The following is a 19,156-nucleotide window of genomic DNA, read 5'->3' as shown; positions in this document are numbered from 1 at the left end:
CATGATCAGTGGCATGTCGTACCTAAACGATAAACAGATTTGTATACGCGGTTCCCCTCAGGACGACATATTTGAAATTGGAAACATATCTCGTTAATATGAAAACAGTTGGCAGCCTCTATCTTAGAGCAAACGACGCCACATGCCCTTCGCTTGATCAATGAGAGAAAAGTCGAGCCAGAGTCATGGCACGCTTGGCCGTCTCAAAACACCAGCAAACACCTCGTGGCTGGATACACTGTCACTCTTGTTCCACCGGTGTGCCACTCGTGCGTAATGAGCGCCGTGTGGCTGGAGCGCGTGTCAGCCGGCTGTGTAAGAAGAGGTGTCAGTCATCACCCAGGTACAGTACGACTCTTTGACAGTTGCTGAGTTATTTCATGTTACCGAAATAGATCACAATCTCGCCCCGACAAGTCCGAACTGATGTTCACATGGTGCGCAGGAGAACGCATTCCTCGGGTTCTGGTCTGAATTAATTGAACTTGGGAGGAGGGGGGGGGGGGGGGGGGGGGGGTCACCTTCTGATACCGAAGGAATATGATATAGTTGGGCACATTCAAATGTTTCCACGCGCCAACTGAACTCCATCGGTGTGCAGTAACTTCACAAAGAGCCACTTTGGTGGTTTAAATATGATGAGAGGACATCAAGACAACTGCTGTGAGGTGAACGGGGTCGAAGAGGAGACGCCGTGACCTCCGGTGGATTTCATGAAAGAGACTTTTGCCCAGCGGTGCGCGAGAGGCGCGAGCCTCAATAATCATCTTTTTTTTTTTTCATTTTGGATCAACTTTTCGTTACATGCCGAGTCAAAGCAGGGCTTCTACACGGGCAGTGCAAGTTCTGTGCAAAAGAATCTCCATGATGATGACGCGCTTCAGCCAGCAGAGGAAAACAAAAAGTTCTTACCGAGATACTGTCGGATGTCCAGCAGGATTTTAGGGGGTCCTCCGTTCAGCTGGTAAAAAAGGGAGCCGAAACAGAAGAGGAACAGCGAAGCCATGCAGAAACCATAACCTCGCAAGGAGAACCGCAACGGCACGGCAGAGAGGAAGCTGTACTTTCTGTTGTTTCGCTCTCTAACGTGGTTGGGAGTCTGCTTGTTGCTGTGAAGGGGACTGCTGCTGAAATTCTTCATCATCTCCTCCTCACAAAGCGCCGTGGAAAGTCACCCATCCGCATGTGGAAAGTGAAACTTGTCGCTTTGAGTCCATTTGAGGCGGACGCCCAGTTATTTTGGAGACGCGCAGGCACCCAGCTCTCCTCCGCTGCCGCAGCCACGGGGTTGGTTTCTTTTCTTTTTTTTTTTGCGCACAGCCGTTTCGCTCTCGCTCGGCCCCTCTCGCTCGCGCTCGTTGGATGAGTGTTCCTTCCTTCCGTCCTTCCAGCCGAGTTAAGGGTCCATCCTTCTGCTCGGAGTCTTTTGGGTGTCAGATTACTGAACGTGGAAAGAGGGGAAACTTCCACCTCATACATGATTTGGTTTACATTGCAGCGCGTAAAACAGCGTCACCCAGTGTTCGGGGAGAGAGGGAACCGCACAAGCAGTCGGTAAGCGTTCAATGGAACCACTTTGATTCGTAGCAGCCAACACGGACACTTGACTGTGGAAAGAGTCTTAATGAAGCTAGGCGTGAATTTACACTTTTAATTTCAGGTCTGAGAGAGAAGTGTCCTTATCCAGTACAACATATCTGATAATAAAAGGTATATAGAACTTTAATTATTAATTTTAGATTGCATGTGACATTGAAATGCCATCAGACAAAACCCTCATCCTTAATAGAAACATCAAAGTGACTTAAGCCCGGTGTAAAGCGGTTATTAATCATAAAATGTCTGTTATCAAGGGCGAAGATGTTTGAGGTGTGCCGCTCATTTCATGTGCAGGAGTGTGTGTGTGTGTGTGTGTGTGTGTGTGTGTGTGTGTGTGTGTGCTTTAAACTTTCTCTTTCTCCTGAGGCCAGCTGCTGTAAGGACTTCACACTGAGCCATATATCTTTCCACTGCAGGGCCAAAACCCACCATTAGACTACACCTGCACTTAGGAGGCGACAGCAGTCACTCGGCGCACCAACCACCTCCACTAGAGGCTCGTGTACTTTCACTGGTGACAGTTGCAGGCGTCAAGGGAGCAACAACGGCTGTAGGAAACAATTTGGCTTGAAAGACAAAAGGTAGTAAAGAAGAGCACAACCATTTAGTCGACGGCCCGCTGGCTCGTCTTTTCCACAGGTGTACATGAATTGTGAATTGGGCATTACTGTGTTTTGCAAGCTAGGCACAATAAGTGTGGATGCATTATGGGTTTATAGCCCAATCTCCCCTGCAGCACAGCAGTTTATTACACAGAACCACAGTGTGGATGTCGGTAAGGTCACTGCTGTAAATCAGGTTTAGTCTAATCAGAACCACTGGCTGTGGGATTTAAAACAAATCATTTCTGGTGGTGTGGTACTTTTTCTTTGGAATGTGGAATACATTACTGGAGAACACACACACACACGCGCACACACACACGCACACACTCCAATGTTTAAAATGTAATAAGCCCAGATGTGACATTAATACCTCGATTCAACAGAAGTTTGTCAAATTAAACCAACATTAGGGTTACGGCGTCTAACCGCCTGTGATTAATCAAGGTTTTGCGTACAGTAATAAAGTCATATTGGTGTAAAAAAAACATTATTGGAAAACAAAAGGAGACGGAGAGAAATTAACATAATTTCGGTAAGTCAGTTGCACATTTCAACAAAGCCCACCGTGCCTAAGAATAAGAGTTCACCATAATAAGAACCAATACGATTCTGGGCAAGAGGAACAACAGGAGCTGCACATCCAGCTGTCCAACACCATCAACTTTACAAGTCAGACTTCACAAACTTTCATAGAATCTACTTAAAAGATTTCCGAACTGCCGGGACGACGACAAGTGACAAGAGACTTTAAATCTATAAAAGTATGATTACAGTTTAGTGGTGAGGAATCTCTGGCATCATCTTGACTATATTCATCCACCGTCATGATGAAGTATGCTTATGATCCAGTTATGTAAAGGAAAGATCAAAACTGATTCTTGGATTCATTGAAGGAATTTTAAAATGAAAAGTGAAGTATTGCGATCCCACAGCAGAGATCAGGGGAGCGATCAGCACAGACTGTATGCAGACACAGATGCAGCCGTGCATTCACTCTGCAGAGGAAAGTGGTTCAGAGTAATGGGAAGCAACACAAAGCCCAGACAGTCTTCGCCGCAATGAGGTCTTGTCTTTACTCCTGATACATTTTAAATTGGAAGAGCATTTGTATCAGTGGAAGACAGAGAGTCGTGAGCTGGAAGCTAACTGCTCATTACAGCTGTGTGACGATCACCGCATAGCGACTCCAGCGACCAGCAACAAGCCGAGCAAGCCGCACAAACCTGGTGTAGGACTCGTCGTTCCTGAAGGAAATGCTTCCTCTGTTGTGTCATTTTCCACTCGTAAGAACGCCAAACACCTGCTCAGACAGAACTCATCCAAGTCAAATGTCAGACGCAGTCTTTGGGGGATAACATCTGATGAAATCGGGGTCCGTGGCCTGCGTACCTATTTGGGGCTTCCTGACATGAATAAGAATGGAACCTCTCTAAGTGTGTTTCACTGACAACAGCTGCACAGCAACAACAGCAGTCAGTGGAAAACTCTGCCGTCTCGGCGTTGGACAGATGTGTGTTGAAGGAGACGTCTTTAAAACTCCTTGGTCTCAGAGATCCAACCTAACTTACAGGAACGGACTTAAAGTACAGGAGTGGTTCAGATGTGGTGCGGTGAGCTCATCCCGATGGTCTGGTGTTATCATCCCTTCTTCTGCCTGCAGCCCAGCCACACATCTCCATTTTGAATTTCAAAATGTTATTAACAAAGTTATCAACAGGCCAATGTGTGTGTGTGTGTGTGTGTGTGTGTGTGTGTGTGTGTGTGTGTGTGTGTGTGTGTGTGTGTGTGTGTGTGTGTACAGTGAGAATCAGAAGATCAGTGTATGGCAAGAAACAAGTTTTTATTATATTTCAGAATGACATAATAGTTATGGACATTACTTTTGTTGTTTCAATACACAAGCGGATCTGTATGGACAATCATTAGGTAGATGAAAACCAAATAAAATAATTTGTACACATATTTTACAATACAGACTTGTAGTTCCTCACTGGCTAAAGCAATATGCATTATGCAGGAAGGTATTGCTATTCATATAGTACAGCTAATTACAATTGATATGAAAAAAAAGAAGCAAAAATAAGTTATTTAAATATCAATTACATATACAGAATGTGAAACTTCTGCGAAGCATTTCATATATGTAATTAATAATTTATGTTTTATAAGACTGCAAAAACAAACTGGAGGTGAGTAACTGGAACAGTTCAACCCGTGGATGGTTATCAAACTTGGCATTGGGAACTCAATACTATAATAAAATACCAGCAAAACCCACTGAAACCCTTTACAATACCTGACGACAACCGTCCACCGATGGACCTGTGGACAAAGTGTAGCCGACTCCGCCCCCAAACAGCTCGATTCACCCTCTAAAGTGCATTTACAGTGTCAGTATCTCTGTCTCGTGGGTCTTCTACTCGTCTGGTCATGACCCCACCACCGCGTTCTCCGAGCACCGCTTTTGATTGAAGAGAGAAAAGGCATAAAACATCTACATATCAAGTGCCCACTGCAAAAAAACAACAACAACAAAACACATCCTCTAATTTCAGCAATAACACTCGGGTCAAATTGTGAAATATGAACACCATGAAATAAGTCTTTAGTTGAGTTCTGACTAGTTAGAACTTTACTGTTAGAAATAAGAGGAAATTCAAATGTTGGCTTCATTTCATGCGATGAGTTTCTGGCTGTTTGCGGTTCCGTTTTTAGCCCAAAGTGTTTTTGTAACAGGCTGACCCGACGCAGTGTTTCCCTGATTCACTAGTTAGTGTCATTGTGTATGCGTTCACCTGATACACCTGTTCTTCCCATCTACCCTCCGTGTGTTTGAGAGAACTCCAATTAAGAACGCTGGATCGGCTCTGATTATACAGCTACAGTTCATCGTGTGTTAAAAAGTCCCAAACAGCTTATTATTCAGCTGTAAATCTAATTCCTCAAACCAACCCTAACCAAAGTGTAGACAGTCCTATAAATTCCAGATATGACAGGCCAGATGTCAGCTGTCTTTGGAACATTTCTATTCCCTCCCTCGTCCCACAACCCTCTGCATGGAGAATGTGCGCTGAATGGTTTTTGACGGGGACGTTGGAACACAGGACGGCGTCTGCGGCGTGCTTGTGGTTTTGTGGTTTTGTGGTTTTATCATCCGAGCGGCACACGTCTAGACGCCGCCAACCATCAGAGGCGTGTTTAGTGGTCCACATCCATGTGTAAGGTTCAAATCTCAAATATTTCTCACACACATTCAGAGCAAAAAAAAAAAAAAGGCTCGCACCTTCAGCACAGCTCAGCCCATAACATACGTACGTTTGATTCGATTAAGCTATTCTTTCGTAATGGTAAGGCAACTTAACATGTGCTTGGATACACTGGGAATGTATTGTTTCTGCGAAAGCTGCTTGTTATTGAGTGAAACGGAGCTTTCTGCGAGACTCATATTGATATATCGGCGCAGGGCGCGCCTCCACGATATGCGGTGAATAATGTGAAATATAAAGGTGTGACGTCAGCTGGTTCAGCTTAGAAATGACTGAGAGCTGGCCTCCGAATAAGGCAGCAACATTCAAAAGGCAAACACACATTTTTACATATAAATCATTTTAAAATGAAGATGTGCTATAATACAGAAACATTATACAAAATAAGCCATCTAAAAACCACCAGTTATTCATAGTTCGGTGCGTGTATTAAGTCGATTAAAAAGTCCAGATATTAAGTGGATTCTGTCGGCGCCGTTATGAACCTATTAGTGGGAATGAAACGCTCAATGAGGAGCAGACCACTTTGGCCGAGCTGCTTCCTTGAAAGACCCTCGGATAATGTTGCCTCGCCACAAAAAGATGAAAATTAAGCACTTATGAAATATGCAGGAAGTAAACCGTCCTTTCTGTATTTAAAAATCATCCATCCTACAAAAGAAGTGTGCTATTGTCCTTCAAGGCAGATCCAAGTCTTTACTTTAAGACTTTTTCGGGGGGGCGTCTTCAGAATGGAAGCCGTCCCACAGTGAGTCTACAGTCTTTTTTTTTTAAGAAGGCATCCGATATCTTGTCTTGGCTGTTCGGGAAAAACTCCTCAATGCCGTAAACATTTGAGGAAAGACAAGAGTGACGAAGAGAGAAAACCAGAGAGCAGGGGGGGGGGCTCACTGCGAGTCTTTTGACACATGCGAGACAGGAAGTACTGTAGTGCTGTGGTCACTGGCGTGAGCGTCGATATTCCTGCGGCCAATTAGTCTTTTCCCACCTACTGACCTTAAATGAGACGCCGCCGCCCAGCGAGTCGATACCTGTTATCTTATACGATCCCACCGACGCGGTTAGGACTGCGCCGCTCTGTGCGAGCCGACCAGTCGCGCCTCACTGACCAGCCGGCGAGCGTGTCTCTCGTCCCGCACCCCCGCTTCCCGCACGCCACTCTCCGTCAGCGAGGCCACGCGGCTCAGCGTGTCAACTCCCGCCGCCGCCAGAGACGCGGCGTACATCGGCAGGCCGATGGAGGCGAGCCAATCGGAGACGGTGTTGATGTTACCTGAGGGCAGAGGCTTCCGGCACATCTCTGTCAAACCTCCAGAAGGAATCTGGAGTGACAAAACGGGGCGAGAAGGCATTAGTTACAGCGGCTACGATGAAGGGACATACAGATATATATATATATATATATATATATGTATATATGGAGTTGCCTTACAGCCATGCGGTGTTGTTTACGCAGCTCTTTGACTCGGAGCTGGTCCATGGTGGAGGCCACGTCCTTGACAGGCTGCTCCAAGTCTTCAGAGTAACGCTGCACAAGCGGCTGGGGGATGCCACACCGGCCATGCTGGAGGAGAAGACATGAGAGACATTAGATGTAACTATAGTGTAAGAGAAATACATAAACAAAAAAACAATCCATGTTTTCAATGAGGAGGTCATTAGGTCTGTTTAAGCATCAGAAGGCGGTGGATAGACGACCAGAGAGGGGCGACATGAAGCGGGGATCATTTTGACTCATTACAGTCATTATGAAGACAGAGATCTGCTTGTTCATGAATGAATGAATGAATGAATGAATGAATGAAGCAGGCTAACGGCGTCAAATGACTTCTCTAGGAACATCTTCTGATAAGGTAATGAGCACAATCCTAAAAGGAGTATGAAACTCTCATGTTACAAACAATAAACACGTTTCAAGATGTATAGTAGTTTGATTTTCTCTTGTCATGCCGACGGCTGGATGTTGTTCTTAATAACATCCGTGTCAATATCATACCTGAGATTTGGTATCTTTGTGGCGCGTTTTTGATAGCTTCATTTTAGGAATATAAAAATGTATTTTTTGAACTCACAAGTCTGCAGATTTCCTATTTTATACCAGCAAATACCTCATAAAGCAGCGGATACAAGTTGTATCTTATGACAATTAGGGATCCAGCTGTGCTGTGGTCTGACTTTGACGCATTACGCCTCACCTCATCTCTTGATGCCTCTCGGTGCTCGTTGTTTGCCTGCCGGTGTCGGGGGGGGGGGGCTCCACCATGTTAAAAGGGCCCAGCCTGGGGTCTGGCAAGAGGCAGAGGGTTTTATAACCCCGTCTGCCTTCAGTGAGATTGAGCCCATAAACTTAACAGTCTGAACCGCATCAGAGTGAGACCGAGTCCAAAGTCTTTCCCTCAGCTCCAGGAAGCTTATTTACTATTGTGAACACACACTCACCCCCCCCCACACACAAGCCTTAGACTCCATTAGTCTCTATTTTTAAACTAAATGAGTTCCAAAATACAACGCCGATGTTGTTTGACTTCCAAGCTGCAGTCAAATTATGACCGAGTTAAGCGAGGCGTGTTACGATGCTAAACTAAAAGGGCCCGGCGCCAGACGGGTACAGCCCAGAGCTGTTTTGGAGCTCCATTTTCACATAAGCATAGAATTATGACTTAATTGGATTTTGTTGTGCATTGGCTATGATGGGGTTTTTCATAGAATTCCTCACCTCATCTGTCTGAGGTGCGTCTGTGTGCTAATTGATCTGCAACACGACCTAAAGTCGAGCCAAATATTACCTGCCATCCAAATTCTGAGGTGATTTTTCTTATCTCCCGTTTAGATTAATGATCCTTTACTAACCTTGTCGGAATAGGGCTCCTCCGTGAGATCGATGCCCTCGGCCTCCAGACGCTGCTCCAGGAGGGTTAGCAGGTCAGGACTCATCTTGGCATGAGGAACCTTCCTCGCAGCAGCCACCTTGCCCCCTCGATCTGAGAACCACGGAGGCTGCACGGCTGGCAGAGCGCCAGACTCCTCGCCCACGGATGAGGCGGCACAGGGGCTGGCGGGGGTGCTCGGGTTCTTGGCGGGCAGAGCCGGGGCGCCGTAGCTTGGGCTGCGGATTATAGGGCTACTGGGCTGAGAACGGGTGAGGGAGTGGGTGGGAGAGGCAACAGGTGATGGCGTGGAAGACAGGGAGAGAGGGGAGTGACGCAGGCCGTTGGCTAGTCTTTCCTTTGACTTCTTGGCAGGAACGGGAGGAGGGACTGGAGGCTTTTTGGAGTGAGTCCGGATGACCCTCTCCCCACTTGCAATCGAATCAGGGGGACTTGAAGAAGGACGGGAGAGGAGCTCTGCAGGGTTGGAGGACTGGGTGGTATGACAAGAGGGGCGGAGAGGAAGCTGGGAGGGCACTGGTGGTCTGGAGGCCCTTCCTTTTGGGCTTACCGTTGGAGTCCCATTGTGAGCAGGGGAACCATGATCTCTGAAGACCTTGGTGGGACTACTGTCGCCTGATTTGGGTCCTTCCTTGGTGAGTTTAAGCTCCACACCTAGATCCTTCCGCTGGAAGTTCTGCTCCCAGTGCAGATCTCCCAGAGAGTGGGAGCGTTTCCAGGGTCCGGCGGGCTGCGGGGGTCCATCCAGGTCCTCACAGCTGCGACTGGCGGGGATGGGGGACCGTCTTTGGGCTTTGCGCAGACCAAGCAGGTTGAAGCCCTTCAGGGAGGGCTTGATGAAGAAGCTCTTTGGGAACTTTGTGCGCTGGTTCTTGCTGTTGTGCTGCAGAGCCTCTGTTGAAAGGGTCATGGGCAGTGTGGGGTAGTCGGGAGACTGGAGGCCTGCTGAAGAACGGCTGCAACGGGAAGCCTTTCTGCTCTTACCTGCAACATGAAAACACGCGCCCTCTGTTAGCAACGACAGGAAGACAAAATCACATTTATTCCCCTCATTTGTGAAGCTGCTAACAGGGAACATGTCGTTGCTCAGCTTGCTACAAGCTTCAAAAATCAGATCCCTATTAATAAACTGCATATGACTCAGCATTACTGTACGTTGCTGCCTTGTGTCCACACTATCGCCCTTTATTTATGGTGATCATGTATGTTTACAGCACTGGAAAACATGTTTGTAACAGAGTCAAGTCATTTGGAACAACTACTCATATAAGCATCATACATCCTTATTGTTTAAGGCTCATCTGTAATCCACAGTCAAAAGCAAGAGCAATAATTATGAAGAAGGGCTTCAGTGCCAATGGGATAACATTAAGCTCTTTGAATTACGACAGAACTGGCTGATTTGTTGTTGGCATGGCAGCAATCCCCAAAATAAAGATATCTGGACGGGTAACTCAAGAAACTTTGGAACAAAAGCAACTTACCATCTATCGTCTGGCTTACAGAGCTAAATGGATGGATGAAATGGACCGGCGCCACGTAGCGCAGCTCGCCAAAGAGTTTAAAACGGAGCGACGACAGAAAGCTGTTCAGTAGATGGAATGTTGTAAAAGATCTCAACGACTTCCCAGAAACGTCTACCCAAGTTACAGCTCGGTAATGACATGGTCAGGTAATAGTTATGTAATAAACAGGTAACAATGAAGCAATAGCTTTGGTATTAACAATGGCTGTATCTGGGTAATATTAGACTGGAAGTTAAGTAACAAAGTAATGCATTTAAAATCAGGAGAATTATATACGCTGACTGTCCAATAAAACGCTCAAAATGAATTTGTTAATGACTTCTGTTTCATTGATGCATTCATAGCAGCATTGTCAGCGTCTATGATGTGTTTTAATGCTGAAATATAATAAGAACAGTGTGTAGACTAGAAAGAAAAGAAAAGAATGTGACCAAAGTGATCAAAATGTTCTTAAAATCAATGAATTGTTGATAGTAAATTGATTTAACGTACATGTGGAAATGATGAGTGAGAGTTTGATAGATGACAGAATACATGTGAGGACGTGAGGAAGAAGAATTACTACGTCTAGTAACAGGAAGCTGATCAGAGACGGGTTAAAGAAGGTGGTTTCATTAGAGGAGCATACATCCAGGGCTCTACAGCGACTCCTTAGTCCCCAAAAGGAGAACGTTTGAAAGGTATGATTTCAACTACTTCTATAAATCAAACGTTTTCCTTTGCCAATTCTCTAGACGTATAAAATATTCAGAAAAAAACCCCCCATTAATATACAGAACTATTTTAATGTTTGATGAGTTTAACTGTGGAACCCTGAAACCGCAAGAAGAAAAGCACAATGTTCACTACATGTTATGCAGCTGGTTTGAGAACAGCGTTTAGCGGCATGGAAGGAGAGAAACAGACAGAAGTAAAAAGGCGAAACATAAAAAAACAAGCAAGCAGCACCAGAGGCCTTTTTTTTGTTTTTGTTTTAAAGAAGTGGCTTTTATTCCACAACCTAAATCTCTATTGTGGCAGATTGCACATGTTACTGTTGAAACCTGGACGACACACACACACACACACACACACACACACACACACACACACACACACACACACACACACACACACACACACACACACACACACACACACACACACACGGAAGGGAAAGCCAGTAGTTACACTAGAACCTAACAGATAAAGAGAGATGTAGAAGTTATGTTATGTTAAAAAGCATGTACTGTGTGGAATAAAGAAATATATAGAGCCGTCTCACATATTACACTTCAATAAACGTCTATGATCAGAACTCTCTCGCAATCTATGCACTGCTATTTAAAAAGTCTTTATTTAGGCACATCTTATATGGTTGTTTGTGCACAATAGTCACTGAAGACACAAGTCAAGTGTCACATTGAAATGGTATGAGGACTGTGATCTGGTACCTGACTAGAGCCTCATCAGCCTAAAGAATCACCACTGCAAAAAAAAACAACATGTATTGACATGCTACTCTGCAAGCTATTTTCCTATATTAAAAAAACACTTAACAGAAATACTCTTTGAGCCCATAATCATCCTCCCGGTGTTCTTTCACCAGCCTCGCATCCACCGGCCGCAGAGCTGGAAATCTGAGTCCATGACTGGGCAGTGAGTTTGTGCTCGTCACAACAGTTCTGTGCAAAAGGGAGGATGTCCCCCTCTGTCCTCCCAGCATTGTGGCGTGGACTAGGCTTAGTGGTCTTGGACCTGGCTCCCTCTCAGTAACAATTGGACTTTGGCACTGGTGACACATAATGCCTACAAGATGGAAAGAGTGGTGAAGAAAGTGGCGTGAAAGGATAGTTAAAGTTGATAAGAGTATGAGGCGATACTAGAAGGGGAGGGAAAAAGGTGAGGTTTGAGAGGAAGACATGGCAGCAAAAGGAGCTATTTGATTGGAGGGCGCCGGTCCAGAGGAGTGAGATGGGCGAGGTGTTGCAGAAGTGGCAAGAGATAGAGCAGAGGCGCGGGACCACAGAGGGGGGGGGGGGAAGGCGAAGGAGGACTAGGTCTTAGCCTTGGATCTTGGCGGTCTAGACTAAGCAAAGCTATCATTACCATTCTCCAGGTTCTCGTTGCTCTCGTAGCAGCCGGAGTCTCGCGGGGAGTCTCCCACCAGGCCCCGACCTTCAGACAGCAGCTTCTCCTGGGAGCCCGACAGGCCGCCGCGCTCTGGATCACTGCTGCCTGAAGACACAGAAGAGACGCAGAATAAAAGCAACATTACAGACGATACATCTTTAACAGCCAAGGAGTTTTCAGTGAGTTAGAACTACTTCTCACACATCTACGCAAAAACGTGTGGGTGTTTTCACTACTTACTGTCGTACTCCTGCAGCAGCTCGACGGCGGTGAGCAGCACGGCTCTGTGCTGAGGATCTTTGATGTTCAGCTCGTCCAGGTCCTCCTCTTCCAACAACTTAAACGTGTCCAGGTCCTCGTAGCCGTTGAACAGGAAAGTGGGCATGTGCTCCTGCATGACAGGAATGTCACGTCTGAGTTTAACGTTTCTTTTGAGGAGAATGAGAACGTCCGACGACTGAGGAAAACAATTTACTTTGGATCTAAGTCATGGGACCAAGTAACAAAAACTTAAATACATAAAATACAAACACTACTCATTTGTCATCTGCTCATAATTTCCCATCCATGCTGTGTATTGTTAAATCGCCGGTGAGCCAAATCTAAACTGCTATTTAGATTTTTAGATGGCATGTAATCACTTAAAGCCGTAGCTAATTTAGTTCCGACTACCTCGCCTATCAACACTCATTAATATGGCATAAACGTTGTCCTGTCGACAGACATGTAAAAGTGAGTTGTAGTAACATTATCGAGGACGCCAAACCAAGCAACGGCGAGGAGTTTACGGCCGCGATCCAGAGCTGTTCAAGCTGTGAGCGAACCGGCCGGGACTTGAAAAGGGGGAAACCCGCCAACGTAATGTGGTAACAAGGTGGAGACAATTCCACCAAAGTGTTCCTCAACCACAGAAGACAAAGTTTTACACACTAACACAAAAAAAAAATCAAAGCTAGTCGTCCAAACCACCGTGTCATCTGGGAGGGCGCGGGCTGCAATCGCTTCCACTTTGAATGTCGCTGGAATTCATGTTTGTGTGACACGCGCACTTTGCTGGACTGGAATACATAGACCGTGTGTCACCAGCGAGACCGTCAATTACAATGGTGGAGTCCACACAGAGAACTCTGTGTCTCTGTTCTATTTCTGCTGGACTAAACAAAGGACCACCAACACACATACACACACAGGCAGCCGGGTCCTCTCGCTCACAGCATCCTTTGTCTTGTCGAAAAACGAAAACATGTTCCAAACCCAAAGACGTATTTGGCAGATAAACCAGAAGTGACAGGGTTGTGGAGATTCACACTTCACGGCACTGCTGATGCGTGCTCCAAATGTTTACTTCATCGTTTCCAAAAGCGCACATCAACAAGATTCTTGCTCGTTTCATCTATAGCAGCACAATCATAACTCATCAAATCAAGAAAGAGTGTAGTTCAAATACCTGGCTCACTGACTGCAAACTCTAAACTGTTGTGGAAGTGTTGAGTCTAACTCGCCCACTCCAGGAATCTGGTGGTGACTAATGTGGGGACATGAGATCCCTGATCTAACACCCAGACTCACAGCTCATCAAGCCTGAGCTCTGACATTCATGATGCTCTCTGGATCTTTAGGCTGCGACTTGGCCGGTTAGGCCGGTCAAAGACAAAAACACACAAAGTGTTTTTGTCTATTTGGGGAAGTGAGGCCCGCTGGCTGCCTGAGTGGGAGGAGATGATATGAAGCTCACAGCTATGTGTAGGTTTTTGATGAGAGATGAGAGCTTGTTTGTCGGGGCGTGGCCGTGAGAAAGTGGGCGTTAATGTTTACGCATCGGCGTCAGATCAAACGTCCCGAGCTGTGCAGCCTGTAATTGAACTACACTATATTTATCTCGGCTGCAAATGTGTTTTAAAGATATTTGGCTTCAACAATATTTTTATTCACTTCTCAAGATAGATTTCAGGTGCCAGATGGGTGTAAAGTCACAGTATATAATAAACAGAATCAGTGCAGGTAAACTTCACTGCCACTGTTTGATATTCAATGCTGTACTTTGAGGTTGATGCGCTCCAGCAGGTCCTCCACCGATGTGGGTTTGGGTGGTCGGCCCTTCCTCCTCCTCCTCACGGGCCTCTTGGGCTTCTCCTCTTCCTCGCTCAGCACGTCCACGTAGATGAACTTGAAGGTGCCCACTTTGTTGTTCAGCAGGCCCATCCACGTCCCCATGGGCGGCTTGCTGATGATGTCAATCACATCGCCGCGCTGGAGGGCCACAATGAGAAGACGTCAGAAAGAATGATTCATATTCCACCGTTCAAACGTGTTCAGACTTTTAGCTCGGAAATAAAAGAGCGACAGCCACACAGCTCTCCATTCATGCACTCTGGTCTGTGCTGGCATCTGCATGTCCCAGAGAGTGTTCTACCTTCAGCTTGAGGGAGTCAGAGTCGTAGGGGCTGGGGGTGAAGTCTGTGTGGACTCTGGCGCGGCCGCAGAACGGCCCTCTGTAAGGCGGCTCCTCGTCGTCACCGTCCTCTGACTTCACGCTTTCTCTGTTGCTGGCTGACGAGTCAGTGGTGCTCACCGTCTGACCACCTTGACACAAACATGGAGATTTATATAAGCTACAAGAAGTAGCTTTACATTTTAAGTTGTAGGTAAACTATTCAGACTATATTGATTTTATTTCGTATGTTTGTGTCTGCAGTGAGAGGAGAACTTTAGCTCCTAAACACTTGTTTTTACAGCTCCGGAGAGACTTTCAGTGTTTGCTGCAAATTTATTTCTGTATCTGAGAAAAAGCTGCTGAAACCATGTCAGCATGTGGGAATCGGAGTGGGAGGACGTCCCACCTAATCATTACCGCATGTTTGCCTGCGTGTTTGCGTGCATGTTCTACGGCCTCTAAAGACTCCGTCGGCTAAGTCTTTAATTCACTCTGAGCTTCGGACGACACACACACACACGCGCACACACACACACACACACACACACACACACACACACACACACACACACACACACACACACACACACACACACACACACACACACACACACACACACACACACACGACGGAAACAACAGGATGAAGTGACCAGAAGTTGTAATTAGATAAGATGACCGGAGAGGTCACTTAAAAACTCCATGAGATCACAAAACAAGAGGCAGCTGGTGGGACCGGGTGTGATCAAGAGAGAGAATTGATCTCTACAAACAATATAATTGGTATACATGTAGTGCCAGAAGGTTGAATAATCTGTATGGATTTGAAATATATAGTAAACCAGCATGCTAGATACTGAATGCTTCGTTTAGAAAGTCTTAAAAAAAAGCAAGTCTTTTTTTTTTAAAACGTCGGTTCTGGTCTCACTCATTGAACTCTGTCCGCTGAGTGAACTACGCAGACTTTCCACGGAGCCTCCGGCCTTAAGCTTCGGCTTCTCCAGAGAGTCGGTGTCGGGCTGAGGGGACTGAGGAGAGCCAGGGGCTCCGTCGGGACTGGACTGAAAGACAGAAACGGATAGGAGATGAGACAGTTTTTGGTTAATAATCACAAACTGTTCAAGATGTATCTTCTTAAAGTTTTTGTTATTTGTCTGATAGTTTTCTTAGGAAAGATCTTCACCGATCATCTCATTTAAAAGACCTAAAACAGGAACTTGATCTCCCTGAAACAGACAGCACACCTCAAGTGAACTGCATGATTGACAGCCCAGTGGTTTACACATAAACCAGATCACCGTCTAACATCCTGTATGAACAACTTAGTTCCACAGTCAAATCAAATAATTATACCATTTAACTGGACTTTTAATTAAAGTGGTATTTTATTTGCATTGCATTATTTTGTATATGTTTGTAAAAACTGAATCAAAACACTTCGTTAATAATAAATCATTAATAATAAAGCCACAACATAGAGCAGCACGACACATTGAAACATACTGGACTGTGTTATATGTATGGCAGTTGTCCACTAGGTGGCATTGCGGTCTATAACATGAGCACCGTTGCGACGTCGACACACGGCAACTAATTTGCCTTTGCTCTTTTCCAACCAATGGCTCCGTGACTCACGCCAGGATATGTAGGTCAAAGTGCTGGGACCACCCTGACTGACAGATGTTCCACTGTGCATTAATGACATATTCTGCAGGGCCCACATCCAACTGGACGGGCCGCTGATAAAGCCACAGGATGCCCAGAAAAATCAGGCCAGTGCAGAAGAGACGGCCATTATACTCTCTCTCTCACACGTCCAAGTCTCCATTTCCTAAGAGCTCGCCTTGGGGAGACTTGCATCACTCCATGAGCTCAGCATGAAGCACACACACACTCCACCCTAGGAACCGAGCCCAGGGAGAACACAGCAGAGAGAAATCCAAGTGTGTGTGTGTGTGTGTGTGTGTGTGTGTGTGTGTGTGTGTGTGTGTGTGTGTGTGTGTGTGTGTGTGTGTGTGTGTGTGTGCGTGCGTCTCTTAGTGCTGCATGTTTATTCAGTAACTAACACAAATATTCCCACCCACTCACAGCCTGAGGACAGTATCTGCGGCTTAAACTGCAAAACATCCTCTAAATGTATAAATTGCAGAAAATGGGAGCTTCTATTTCGTTACAGCTGCACTTGACTCACTGTCGAGGATTCAAAGCATTTTGTGTTGATGTGTGTTAGCTGCTCCATTTCATATAAAGGTACGGTTTGACTGGGTTTGTACATACCTCATTTGCCCTACAAACAAAGGAAACATGCTATCTGTAATGTCTACAAATGAAGCATTGATGTCCATGTGTGTGTGTGTGTGTGTGTGTGTGTGTGTGTGTGTTGTCTAACCTGCTCAGATAAGGAGCTGCTGTATTTCTTCGACATGCGTTTCCTCATCGTCTCCTTCACCGACTTCACCTTCTTGCCCAGTGAGATCCGAGAGGTGGTGGGGGATTTGACCACTTCTCTGTATATAGCCTCCTGTTCTTTACTCTGGGATTAGAACAAGGAAAGGCAAGATGGAAAAAGAATGGACAGAGAGGAAGGAGATGACAGAGAGAGAGAGAGAGAGATGGGGATGAATCAGGGGAGATGGAACAGGAAGAAGACAAAGGGCATAGAGATCACAAAAACAAAAAGGAGAACACAGGAGAGGAAATGTGATTTAGTGTGACAGGAGAGCTCATGTCGCCCTCCTTACAGCCTCTTTCGAATTTCACGAGCTGCCAGCACTTACATTGGCCTCGGAGCCCGCGTTGACCACATGGAGCGAGCGGTTGGTCAGGTCGAAGCCCCCGAAGCTGCACGTTCTCTGTGGGGGAGCCAAAACACAATTGGCACGAGTCACATCGAGAAGGTCACGTTACAGGAACTCCCCATCCACACCCACTGCGGGGTCAACTCACAATGATTCATGCTCGACGCAACACAGACGGCACTTTGATTCATGTACATGGGTGTATGGCTCGTATATATATATATACACACACACATGTGTCTGTGTGTGTGTGTGTGTGTGTGGGGGGGCATGATGTCATATGGGACCTGTGGACAGCCAACAGACATGATGTAACACAAACTGTTATGTGAGCTCCTCTGTAAAATTGCGAGTTACAGCACGGTCCGAGGCAAATGAGCTTTAATTAAAGCTCGAAGAAAATATCGGTTCAAGTCAAACCGTTCTTGATGTGGCCAAGCTAAAGTATATATATAACTGCACTTTTACAAGTGAATTTATATTCATTGCATTTCAGCCTGATGCAAAACATCGTGCGGTTAATTATGAGAATGTAAAACAGGGCTTAGTATGCAAAACATGCACGACATGTAGGTTGCTTAGAGCCGGGGACGTGTTGTTCTCATCAGAAACATCTTTAGGGAGAGTCAAAAGTTTCTGCTGAGAGGACAGGGTGATATGGAGACTGGTTCTCTTGACTTTAGGGGTCAACAGCAAGATAAGGGGTAGACACAAAAGGGGAACTATGACATGAAAGGAAAAAAGAAGATATCCAGGATCTTATCCCTGAGCTGGCTTTGACTTTTTGAATCCTCCCTAAGCTCTGCAGTAAGTCACACACAGACATGTAGACGGAGACAAAAAAGAAAAACCTCGGTTCAAGTGGGGCGCTCGATGGCATTTCTCCTTTGCTTCAAAAGCCATTACTTCTAAAGTAAACTCCCACAAACGCTGGCTGAAGATCCTCCCTGTGAGAGGGCATCGCATGTTCAGAACATTGTTTGTTTATTAGATGTCCACAGCTGCAGTCCACATCACAACTTCCCAGGAAAAAAAAAAAAAGCACAGTTTGGAGAACAAACGTCCAAAAAGAAGTCTGAATGTGATGGCGATGTTCGATGGAATGGACATGCACCCAGAAAAAAAAAAAAGGCTCAAAGATAATTATAGGAAACAAAAAATACTAAAAAGGAAAATAAAAAAATACATCTGCAACCATAGAGGCACGGGCCAAAAAAGAACACCAAAAGCAACAACAGAAAAAAGTGGATTTTTTTTGGAGAGTTTTTGGATGACGACTTCCGGTGATTTCACTAGAACACGATAGGATTCCGGTACCCTCAAAGCTGCAGGAGAGCTCCACTATATGACCAGCTAGAGTATGTGTGAGCACTTCTGTGGATACAGGTGGGGTTACTACTACACCAGTGACCTGCAATGTAACCAGACTGTGTTAACGCAGGTCGTTGTAAACTTGAGTTAGTACGAGTGTATGAGCTGTTTTTCTGCTATTACACAATTCATTTAAAAAGTTGATAAGTACAAAGACCGCTCAGCCGCCGAAGTTGACTTAACGCGGCCGTTTATTGCCTGCGTCCCTGAGGCTCCGCGCTGTGCAGCTCTATAAAAGCAGCTTTGAGATTGTACAACATCTCTCTGGCCCACAGTGACGTGCCAGAGCTCTTCAGGGATGTGACATTTATCAAATAAAATGCACTGATAAAAACCTCTGCTGTAACTTAACCTTTCAAGTGGGCCATTGCACATTCCATAATCATTTCATATTCTGCTGAAATAAAAAAAAAAAAAAAAAAAATGTTCAAAGCCAAAAGGCATTCACTTAAAGGTTATGGGAGATGACGTTCCTCTCAGGGCAGTTAAGTCTGTGATAAATATACCAGCCACTGGGCTTCTTCTAAACAGGAGCACAGCTGCAATGCTGTTATTAT

At 45.6% G+C, this 19,156-nt stretch overlaps 2 protein-coding genes across 8 annotated transcripts in view; both read right to left on the bottom strand.

Moving 5' to 3' along the window:
- Positions 1-1,545, bottom strand: part of usta (uronyl 2-sulfotransferase a) — a 49,944-nt gene extending 48,399 nt beyond the window's left edge. The window contains exon 1 of the mRNA XM_068724621.1: positions 913-1,545. Within this exon, the coding sequence (XP_068580722.1) occupies positions 913-1,144 (232 nt within the window). The 5' untranslated portion in view covers positions 1,145-1,545. The remainder of the gene's footprint in view (positions 1-912) is intronic.
- A 2,482-nt stretch (positions 1,546-4,027) lies between these two features.
- The window catches only part of sash1a (SAM and SH3 domain containing 1a), a 145,452-nt gene continuing 130,323 nt past the window's right edge, over positions 4,028-19,156 (bottom strand). For all 7 annotated transcript variants that reach the window (XM_068724613.1, XM_068724617.1, XM_068724614.1 and 4 more), the window contains 10 exons: positions 17,208-17,282; positions 16,820-16,963; positions 15,359-15,491; positions 14,410-14,579; positions 14,037-14,246; positions 12,237-12,387; positions 11,973-12,101; positions 8,321-9,342; positions 6,903-7,034; positions 4,028-6,792 (listed from right to left, as the gene is read on the bottom strand). In XM_068724613.1, coding sequence (XP_068580714.1) covers positions 6,532-6,792; positions 6,903-7,034; positions 8,321-9,342; positions 11,973-12,101; positions 12,237-12,387; positions 14,037-14,246; positions 14,410-14,579; positions 15,359-15,491; positions 16,820-16,963; positions 17,208-17,282 — 2,427 coding nt within the window. In that variant the 3' untranslated portion in view covers positions 4,028-6,531. The remainder of the gene's footprint in view (positions 6,793-6,902; positions 7,035-8,320; positions 9,343-11,972; positions 12,102-12,236; positions 12,388-14,036; positions 14,247-14,409; positions 14,580-15,358; positions 15,492-16,819; positions 16,964-17,207; positions 17,283-19,156) is intronic.

The sequence above is a fragment of the Cebidichthys violaceus genome, unplaced genomic scaffold, assembly GCF_023349555.1.
Source record: "Cebidichthys violaceus isolate CVI_PGR_0920_01 unplaced genomic scaffold, fCebVio1.0.p SCAF_31, whole genome shotgun sequence".
Lineage (NCBI taxonomy): Eukaryota > Metazoa > Chordata > Actinopteri > Perciformes > Stichaeidae > Cebidichthys > Cebidichthys violaceus.
This window is presented reverse-complemented; position numbering and strand designations above follow the sequence as displayed.